The 11,272-nt window shown below is 38.7% G+C and overlaps 1 protein-coding gene across 9 annotated transcripts; it reads left to right on the top strand.

Moving 5' to 3' along the window:
• The first annotated feature begins 5,492 nt into the window (after positions 1–5,492).
• On the top strand, positions 5,493–7,484 carry LOC119802763 (polyadenylate-binding protein 4-like). Of its 9 annotated transcripts, none has more exons than XM_038313889.1 (2): positions 5,493–6,897; positions 7,033–7,484. In XM_038313889.1, the coding sequence occupies exons 1-2, from the start codon at positions 5,493–5,495 to the stop codon at positions 7,482–7,484; spliced, it is 1,857 nt and encodes a 618-aa protein (XP_038169817.1). The 9 variants fall into 9 exon arrangements, with proteins under 9 accessions (XP_038169817.1, XP_038169814.1, XP_038169812.1 ...); XM_038313886.1 differs by having other exon boundaries at positions 5,493–6,941; positions 7,026–7,484; XM_038313884.1 differs by having other exon boundaries at positions 5,493–6,941; positions 7,008–7,484.
• The last annotated feature ends 3,788 nt before the right edge of the window (positions 7,485–11,272 follow it).

Genomic DNA, 11,272 nt, shown 5'->3' with positions numbered 1-11,272 from the left:
ATATTTATGCTTGGGTAATATGATAAAGCATTACAGCAACTCTCAGAAATTGATAAAAAGAACTAAACTCATCCTGCTCATGGAAGGAACAAAGGTTTTCATGTAGATTTTCAGGGTTTTAGTATGAACAGCCAGTTAGAGGACCGCCTCCATTTGCCAGAGTATGGTTTTTCATTTTGATACTTGAAGCCAGAGCCCTGGACAAATTATATTTTCCCTCATTTCCACTCTATATTAGACAGCTTCAGTTACAAAATACATTCAGGTAAGTATAAGAATGAATCAGCCGCTCTGATGGAGAGTTCCAAGAGCACACCAGGGTTTGTCTCCATGACTAGGATTGAGATCCTTATTGGTTCCTATTTCATGATCAATTTGAGTGCTTACACAAATTCAATCAGTGGAAGGAGTGCTAATAAAGTGTCAGCAGTGTAGATTGTTACTAGTCAGGCTCTGGCTATTGTCCAATTCTCAGTTGCACCTGGGTATAATGAATGCCCCACTGTAATTTGATCCAGACAAGGCACCCTGTTTCTGACCTCTGCAGGAGTCAGAACCTGGAGAATTTTGCAGGGGCGGCAATTATTCCATTCCCAGGATTAGAGCACCAAGCCCCCTGCTTCTGCCTCCTGTGCAGCAAGTACCTTCCTGTTTCTGAAGTTACACTTTCTCTTTAAGATGTGCAATCCCTGTCTCATCTTTGAAGAGCTGTATTTTTGTAAGGAACATAATCCTTTGCAGATATTCATGTATTACAAACACTAGGGAGATCCACTGTGGGACTGCTATGACATGGTCAAAGTTCATTGTCAACTCCTAGAGTCCATAAAAATATCACAAAAACATTTTCCAATTGCCATCTTACATTTCACTATGCAAAGGTGAATCAGAAATTATTGTACAGGATGTGTACTTTTTACAAACCTTAGGGACACAGTTTCAAGTCTGCAATCTTTGTTTGCATTTCATGTGCAGTTTAGAATACACTAACTCTATAACCTTTTTTCTTTCTTTTCAGCTCATTCCTCTCTATATCATCAGGCCAGCTATGTGTTTTATTAGAAATCAATTTCTTACTGTTAGTGAGAGACTAGTGTTGCATACATGAAAGTATTAAAATTTGTACCTCACACACATAAATATGTTTGTGTGTCCTGAAATGAGATGCTTTTAATTTGAGTGGAAACAAAAACTTTCAAGCGCTGCTCTGAATGTCTCCAATTTTCAAAATGAATCCAACATTGTCATGAAATTTAAAAGTAATGTGATAAGGTATTCTTTGTGGCTTCACACATGCCGGGCTCCTTTATGTGACCTGTGAGATATATTGTGTGGATTGCTCCTACATTGTCAGAGTTTATCAGCAACCCTTAGATTCTATGAAAATATCAAGCAGTAACCTTTGCAGATACTGCTGTTCCTATCATCGAAGTTATGGTATACATAGAAATACATTATAGGAAATTTATTTGTTATGATCTTGTTCCCACTTAGGCTTACAGCTTCAAATCTCCAATGTCATATTTCATTTCTTGTGTATTTGACCTATATGTATCTATTGCAAAAGCACAGTAGATATAATAGTTTGACGCCAAGGTATTCATCCAGGTATCAGACACCAAATGTTGAAAGTGGGGAATGCAAAGGACAGCATCAGAAAGAGAGGAACATTGCAGAATGCTTAGTTATATAAAACCAATGTCTCTGGCGTCTTTCTTTACAGCAATATCACCAGCATTTCTTTTGCCTTTCTGATCATCCTATGGGCATATCTGAGAGACATTTCTTGGTTGATAATTGATGTTTGAAGACCATTACAATGTGGTAAGTGAAAGTTTTGTAGAGATGGTTAGGAGATGCATATGAATTCAAAGTGTAGGGTGGAAGTATTACAATGCTCTTTGTTTTTGTCCCTGCCTCCAGATATATGCATTATGCACTAAAAATGAATTTTCATAATAGTGGACTCTATATTGTCAAAAGAATTCAATCTCATTGATTCTACTGCTCACTAAAAGTTGTAGGGCACTGTTTCATCAAAGCAATCTTCACCAACCCCGTATCAGAAAATATACATCATATAGTGAAAGAAAAATATGTGTGCAAGTGTCATGTGCCCAAGACTTTCTGAGGTTGCTATGTTTTTCTTTTGAAAATGGGGTTAAAAGAATTTAGAAGGTTTCCATAAGTCAAAATGTAACTACATGATAATGGAAAATGTGCATTTCTTTTTGAAGAGGATTGATAAAAGAAATAACTCGATGTTCTATTTCATCTTTCCCTAGAAAGCTAATAAAAAAGTCATGATGGAGTAACCTAAAGCTTCATATGCAACTTCTAGAAGGTTGCAGGAATCAGTGACTTAGAAACTGCTCAGGTTAAATGTTCATTTCTTCGTTTATAACTATGACGTCATCATTAAACGGATGGTCAGTCAATATAAAAAGAGCAAGAACTCTTCATATCAATAACATAATTATAGTGACTGTCTGATATTTGTTATAATACACCAACCACTAGATGGGGAACAAATCAAATTTCTACTTTAATGAAAATATTTTTGAAATATTTTATTTTAATACAAAATTCATATATTAGATCCTTCCTGGTTATACATATAAAATTTGAAAGATTATTTTATTAATATTTAAAAGAAAAGTATTTTTTTCTACTTATGTCACATTACTTTTAAAAAGAGCTACTTTATTAGGTATAACGTAGTCACAATGTAAATATGCTTAGATATTGCAATACATATTTTCTTAAGATCCTTCTCTTAGTCTTTCCAAATACATCAGCCGTATTATAAATTACAGTGACATTTTGAAAACTTAGAAATGAAATTCCAAAAGGACTTTAGGTGACTTTTTAATATCTGTCTTATCATTGCATAAATGCCCTTTCTTAACGTCTCTGCAGTAAAATGCACACAGTAATAAAACAGCTAAAAACTTGTTCAGGCTCAGTTGAAGAATGTCTTTTTACCAGTGTATTATGCACTATTAAATACATTAAATATTGTTTATATCAATAATCAAGTAATTCTCACTAGTGATTTCTCTATGTTGCCCAGGAGAGTATTCTACCTTTACATTTATGTGATTCTTCTGCTCCATGCTCTAGTGACATGTGACCACAGAAAAATATCCAAGGGTAAAATATAATCCCTTAATATATTTATTTATGAATTAGTGTTTAAGATATCATTTGTTTAGAAATCCAATGACTTAATTTAATAATATGAGTTGCAGAAGTGAGAATTGTTTATATGTTAGAATGAGTTCTTTGAACGCTGAAGGATCTTTATAGCCACAAAGTTATGTCATATTCTCCTCGCTGTATCATATTGTCCTCATAGTTTATCAAATGTTCATAGTAAGTAGGGAATCCCTTATGTAATTTCATCATATAATACAGCTGGCATTAGCCTTAAAATAAATATTGAGTAGAAATGTTGAGAAAATGCATGTTTAATTGTTTTTTACTTACGGTATTGTTTTTTTAATCTGGAATAATAAAATTTTACAAATTAAAATTGTGCCTATTTTTTTCTGATTGCATTTGGTTTAAATATATACTTCTTCCTTATTTGCTGAGTTTTTTTATGAAAGGGTTGTACATTTTTGAAATATATTCTGTCCCTCTCTTTAGGTAATGATGCATAGTTTCAATGTGTGTTTAGCATAACGAACTCTTTATTTTAATCTTAGAAGAAAGTGTCTTATAAGCCCATTGATTTCTTGTTTAGTTTTTCGCCAATTTTCATTCTGTGTTTTATCACTATATTTATATAAAATTTCATTTGTTTTACTTCATAAATAATTGTTTGAATTTTATGTATGTCAGTGCTTTGTTTTTAGGAATGTCTTTTAATACCTGCTTCTTTGTGTAACTTAATCGTCACAAAGTGTTGTCCGATCTTGTTATTATTGTGAAGAACATCAATGCAGTTTCAAATATGTCTTTTCTCACATATTAATACTGGAGAGAATATATTTATCCGGTTGTTATTTCTTTAAGTGCCATTATACTTATGAATTCTAATTCCTGACCCACCAGTCCTCCAACTAAAACTACATGATCCCCATCTCACACTGTACAATCATATGAGAGGGAGGCCTGTCATGGGAGTCAACAAAGTTGTCACATTACTTGAGGCAGAACCAGTACCTTCCCACTTTATCAAGGTTGAATAATGTATTCCTCCATATGGAACTTGCTCCATACAGGCAGTTCAAGCACTAAGGATAAATATTGGTTCCTCAGCTAGTGGCCTGACAAACTGCCCAAGTCAGACAACTATCACATACATTCAGTAAGACTAGTTTGTTTTTATTCAGGTTCCCATACTTTCACTCAGGATTCAGTGAGCTCACGCTTACACATGCCCAACTAACCCCTAAAGTCCAGTCACAGAGATAGGAGCAATATTTTGAGCAAACTATTCAAAACCATGTTGTGGGAAAACCCACAGACATCCACAGAAACAGCAGCATTTCCTTTTTAATACCAAAATGATTTAAAGGGCACTCTTATATATTAAATACATTAAGAAGTATTTTAATTCAAGCATGTAATCATATCTTTGGGGTAAACTGATACAGGAAAATATCCAAGAGTCAGCAACAAGTAGCACTTGGCAGCCAAGAGTCACAATCAGAAAATGTTGACAGAAATCGATGTTGTTTCTGGATAACAAGTATCTATTGCCAAACATCGAGACACATGAATAATCCTTGACACTAAAGGCTGAATGTGACTATTGTTCTTTCTTTTTTTTATTATGTACTTATTCATTTTACATGGTGACTTTAACCTTCCATCTCTCCTCTCCTCCCAGGAACTTATCCCACCTCCTTTCTATTCTCCATCCACCCCTCCTTTGTATTTGCTCAGAAAGGTGCAAGCCTTTTATAGGCTTCAACAAGCAGCAGGGCTGCCAGGGGTCTGTCTCAAGTGGTGCCATTCTTGTACATTCATTGGTGTTTCCCTTACATTAGTCGTCTTCCTCATCCCGTTGTTAATTTTAGCTCTAGCTAAAAGTAAATATGTCTTTTTCCTATCATTCCCTCTTACCCTCCCTTTTCCTGTTGCATCAGACAGTGAGGAGGGAGGGACAGATGATTCAGTAGCTCTGGTGGAAATCACCTAGGTAACTGCAGGCTTTTTTTTCTTTTTTGCAGACTTTTGAGATCTCTCCTCTGATTGGTTCTTATTAATTCTCAATTAAAGTGCAGAAACTCCTCCAATCAGAGGCAAACCCAGCGAATAAAAATTTCCTCAGCTGGGTTTGAAAGCCTTTTGTCTTTGGGGCTTTTGCGGTTCAGTGCAAGCGTTCCCGCACTCCCATCCTGCCTGCTCCAGCTTCTCCCAGTGTCGCTCTTGCCACCTGTGAGCTGCGGTGAGAGCCAGGGCATCTTGGAGCCCCTTTTGTCCTGCAGTGAGCCCTGTAAGAAGTCCTGGCGGGGCTCGGGGTGGTGGGAGGTGGGGAGATGAACGCTGCGGCCAGCAGCTACACCATGGCCTCCTTGTATGTGGGCGACCTGCACTCGGATGTCACCGAAGCCATGCTATATGAAAAGTTCAGTCCTGCGGGGCCTGTGCTGTCCATCTGGGTCTGCAGAGATATGATCACCCGCCGCTCTCTGGGTTATGCCTATGTCAACTTCCAGCAGCCAGCTGACGCTGAGAGAGCCTTGGACACCATGAACTTTGATGTGATTAAAGGAAAGCCCATTCGGATCATGTGGTCTCAGAGGGATCCCTCTTTGAGAAAGTCTGGTGTGGGGAATGTCTTCATCAAGAATCTGGACAAATCTATAGACAACAAGGCACTTTATGATACCTTTTCAGCCTTTGGAAACATCCTGTCCTGTAAGGTGGTTTGTGATGAGAATGGCTCTAAGGGTTATGCCTTTGTCCACTTCGAGACTCAAGAGGCTGCAGACAAGGCCATCGAGAAGATGAATGGCATGCTCCTCAATGACCGCAAAGTGTTTGTGGGCAGATTCAAGTCTCGCAAAGAGCGTGAAGCTGAGCTTGGAGCCAAGGCCAAGGAATTCACCAATGTTTATATCAAAAACTTTGGGGAAGACGTGGATGATGATAACCTGAAAGAGCTATTCAGTCAGTTTGGTAAAACCCTCAGTGTCAAAGTGATGAGAGATCCCAGTGGGAAATCCAAAGGCTTTGGCTTTGTAAGTTACGAGAAGCACGAGGATGCCAATAAGGCTGTGGAAGAAATGAATGGAAAGGAAATGTGTGGGAAAGCCCTATTTGTAGGCCGTGCACAGAAAAAAGTAGAACGTCAAGCTGAATTAAAACGGAAATTTGAGCAGCTGAAGCAGGAGCGAATTCGTCGGTACCAGGGAGTGAATCTCTACATTAAGAACTTGGACGACACCATTGATGATGAGAAATTACGAAAGGAGTTTTCTCGTTTTGGATCGATCACCAGCGCTAAGGTGATGCTAGAAGATGGGAGAAGCAAAGGGTTTGGCTTTGTCTGCTTCTCGTCTCCTGAAGAGGCAACCAAAGCAGTCACTGAGATGAACGGACGAATTGTGGGCTCCAAGCCACTGTATGTTGCCCTGGCACAGAGGAAGGAAGAGCGGAGGGCTCACCTGACCAACCAGTATATGCAGCTACTGGCAGGCATGAGAGCGCTCCCTGCTAATGCCATCTTAAATCAGTTCCAGCCTGCGACCGGTGGCTACTACATGCCAGCAGTTCCTCAGGCTCAGGGAAGACCTCCATGTTACACACCTAACCAACTAGCACAGATGAGGCCTAATCCACGCTGGCAGCAAGGCGGGAGACCTCAAGGCTTCCAAGGAATGCCAAGTGCTATACTTCAGTCTGGGCCTCGTCCAGCTCTTCGCCATCTGGCTCCAACTGGTAATGCTCCATCCTCTCGTGGCCTTCCTACTACCACTCAGAGAGTCGGGTCTGAGTGCCCCGACCACTTGGCTATGGACTTTGGTGGGACTGGTGCTGCCCAGCAAGAGCTGACTGACAGCTGCCAGTCTGGAGGCATCCCTGCGTCCATGCAAAGCCTTGCACCTCGTTCTGCAGTTGCTGCCACTGCTCCCAGGGCTGTGGCTCCATACAAGTACTCCTCCAGTGTCCGCAGCCCTCACCCTGCCATTCAGCTGCTGCAGGCACCTCAGCCTGCAGTCCATGTTCAGGGCCAGGAGCCGCTGACTGCCTCGATGCTGGCTGCAGCACCCCTCCAGGAGCAGAAGCAGATGCTGGGGGAGCGTTTATTCCCACTTATCCAGACAATGCATTCAAACCTGGCTGGCAAGATCACAGGCATGCTGCTGGAAATTGACAACTCGGAGCTGCTCCACATGCTGGAGTCCCCCGAGTATCTCCGTTCCAAGGTGGATGAAGCTGTGGCAGTCCTGCAGGCTCATCATGCCAAGGAAGAAGCTGCCCAGATGGTGGGCACTGCTATTGGTACTGCTGCTGCTACCTCTTAGACAAGGCAAAAGAGTCAAAAGCCAAATAACCCCTCATGGCATTCAGCTGAGGAATGAAGACTCCCTGGTTGGTCTGCCGACCTCGAAACCAAGAACCACAAGTTGCAAATTCAATAGGTCATTTTTCATCAAGAGGTCAATTATGAATCACCTAGAATTTTTCAATTATGAGAATATATTCTCTGGGTTCTGCTATAGCCCTGGAGGTAACCTTTTTTTTTTTTTGTATTGTGGGTTCTGAATTTTTTCCCCTCCCAGGAATTGGATTTAATATATCAAAGCCTTTTAAGTTTCTCAATAAAGAAAAAAAAATCTCTATAAAAAATTAAACTGCTTGAATTCAGTCATCCACTTCATGATATATATTTTTATGGTATAATAAGGTTAGACAGTATTGTACTGTGGCTGTGTAACAAATATTAACTGAATTGGTGGAACTCACAGGATTTAATTTTTCCAGAACTATCATGGCTACTAGAAAGTAGTTCTTTCCTTTCATTGACATCTTATGAAGAAAGACCTGAAGAGATGATCTCAAAGTGTTATCACCAATGTGCTGATGCACATTTGGGGTATTTTTTCTTTGTTTTTTTGTGTTCTCCATATAGGATGTGATATATGACCTCTGATGAAGGTATGTTGTACGGAATATGCATGCTCTGTTCATTTCAATTATGTGGATGATGAGAGATTTTAGCCTGCAGTTTTCCACACTATGTCTGTGTCACATCTCCACTGATGGATCCTTCCATCCCCATTGTGTGTGCAAAAACACTGCTGCCCACACCACAGACACTAGTGTCTACATTCCCTATTAGGATGTGGACAAAGAGGAAAACTGGTTATAAATATAAAAAGAAAATCAGTTACAAGGGAAAAAATTATTTATTGTGTTAAAGCAGGACTTATAAGGTTCCACATTTGAAAGCTCATTTGCTTTTTAGCAGCTCAGAGGCAGGTACCTGATAATCTATTTGTGGTAACATATAGTACACATATAAATCAGTCTGCTTGTGTAGGGGTTTCAAAATTTTAGGACCTCACTGTATCTTAGGGCTTAGGCTTTCTGTATAACAAACCTGATCACCACAATTTTTAAACTCTTAAGGAGATGTGCTATTCTTTTTCTTGATAATAACAACTTTGTTTTTCTGCCACATTACACACTGGGGATATACATTTTTGTATTAAGCTTTTTCAGAGGTTTTTCTCTTTGAATCTCTCTTTACTCTATATCTCTCTTTAAGGAGAAGATTAAAGCTGTGGCTTTGATGACTAGATCCAGCCCATTCCTTACCTTTCCAGCCTCATGGCAGAGGTACCACTACAGTCATTTTTATTGCCACAACTCTGTGGTGTTTCAAGGTCCCTACCAGCAAGCAAGCTGCAGCATTCTGCTCACAGACCACACTCACTCAGATGGCCTCCCTGAAAGAGGCAGAGTTTGCCCTGCAGGACAGCCCAGAAAGCCAGCATTTTCAAACGACACAGCATTTTTCCTGCTATGGCTGGATAACCGAAAAGCATGAGGTCACCTTATTGTCAACACTATTTAAGTGTCTCCTGGCAGGACCTCCTAAAGAGCTGTAGGCTTTTGCAGGTAAAGCTGAGTCAGGAAGCCTCTCTTAAATGAGAGCTCTTGCTTGCCAATAGTAAGCAGTCCAGACCAATGAAATTGCTTGTACCAAGAAAATATGCTTTCCTCTATTCTTTCCCAAGCTTTTCCAGGCTTTCTGTGGATGCAGTTATCCACGTGGGTGCCATTCTGTAAAATGAGTGGTGTGGGAGAATTTTCTGTATTTTGTCATTCAGTTATTTTTATAAAACGCTGATTGGCAAGGCAAGAAATATAGGCCGGTCAACCAGACAGGAAGTAGAGGCAAGGTGATGAGAAGAGGAGAAAGCCAGAAAGGAGGAAGACCATTCCTAAAATTCTTTCCCAGACCACCACAAGCAAGATGTAATCTACCTGGCTGAGAAAGGTACTGAGCCATGTGGCTAACATTGTTAAAAATAATGGAGTAATATACATTACAAGAGCTAATACAAAGCCTGAGCAAATGGGCCAATCAGTTTTATAACTTATATAGATCTCTGTGTGATTTCTTTGGGGCTTCCCAGCTGTGGGGTACCAGGCAGGACAGAAACCCCAACAAGCAGGACACAAGTTACAAATTAATTCTCACTAGTGATATCTCTATGTTGCCCAGGAGAGTATTCTACCTTGAAATTTATGTGATTTTTCTGCTCCATGCTCGAGTGAGCAGTGACCCCTGGAAAATAACCAAGGGTGACATAAAATCACTTAATATATTTATTTGTGAATTAATGTTTAGGATATCATTTGTTTAGAAATTCAACTGAATTAATTTGATAGTATGAGTTACAGAAATGAGAATTCTTTATATGTTAGAATGAGTTCTTTGAATTCTTTAAGAACTTTATACAGATTAAGTTATGTCATTTTCTCATGCTGTAATATATTGTCCTTATACTTTATCAAATGTCCCTAGTAAATATGGGATCCCTTGTGTAATTTCATCATCTAATACAGCTGGCATAAGCATTAAAAGAAATGTTGAGTAGAAATGTGGAGAAAATGCATGTTTGATTGTTTTATATTCTGTATTGTGTTTTCTTTAATATGGAATAATAAAACTGACAGATAAAATTGTGCCTAAATTTTTTTTTTACTGATTACATTTGCTTGAAAAATATACTTTCTCTTCCATATTTGCTGAGTGTTTTCTTATCAAGAAAGGGTTGTGGATTTTTAAAATATATTCTGTCCCTCTCTTTAAGTAATGATACATAGTTTTTATGTGTGTGTAGCATAACCAAACTCTTTATTTTAATCTTAGAAGAAAGTGTCTTATATGCCCATTGATTTCTTGTTTAATTTTTTCCTCTTTTGATTCTGTGTTTCAGCAGTATATTTAGATAAAATTTCATTTTGTATTGCTTTATAAATAATTGTTTGAATTTCATATATGTGAGTGCTTTTTTAGGTATGTCTTTTAATACCTGCTGCTTTGTGTCACTTAAAGGTCACACAGTGTTGTCAGATCCAATGCACTAATGTTACAGAACTTTTTGAGGATCTTGTAGCTGCTGGAAATCAAATTATTCTTATATGTAAGATTCGCAATTGTTAATAGCTGTTGAGCCATCTATCCAAGGCTTACCAATAGTCTTAAGCCAAATTTCACTTCTAAGTTTTTCTGTAAGTATTCTGTAATTGTTACATTCCTTGTTTGAAACCATTTAATTTGTGTTTTGTTCATTCTCTTAAGAAAGAAATTGTAAGGATAATTATTTTTCTAAAAAAATTAATCATGATTTTATCTACAAAAGCACTACATGAGCTTAAAAGAGGCAAGGCCAGATGAGTCTCAGAAAAAAATATCAAGCATGGATCTTCATCTGGATTCTGAAGATTCAAATTTGCCTGAAGCTTTAGTGGAGAGGTTTCCTGATGGCATCCCACTTTAGGACCTACTGCTGTAAAGTTGCTCACACTTTATACATCGGCTCATTGAGAATCCCCATGTTATTTACCACTTAACACAAGAAGAAGCATCCCTGATGAGGATTGATCATTGAACTGACTCATGAGGTAACAGCATTTGTGTAGGCATAATTTTTCTTTCTTTCTTTCTTTTTTTTTTTTTTTGCCCATAGCAGTATAGTCAGAGTGGGTTTTTCTGATAACCATAACCTGTCTAAACTCAGATTCTGGCCACATTAGCATTATCAGGTATGGGTTCTACCTCATGGAATAGCACTTT

The sequence above is a fragment of the Arvicola amphibius genome, chromosome 12 (genome assembly GCF_903992535.2).
Source record: "Arvicola amphibius chromosome 12, mArvAmp1.2, whole genome shotgun sequence".
NCBI lineage: Eukaryota > Metazoa > Chordata > Mammalia > Rodentia > Cricetidae > Arvicola > Arvicola amphibius.
The sequence above is the reverse complement of the archived record's forward strand: the minus strand, read 5'-3'. Positions and strand labels throughout refer to the sequence as shown.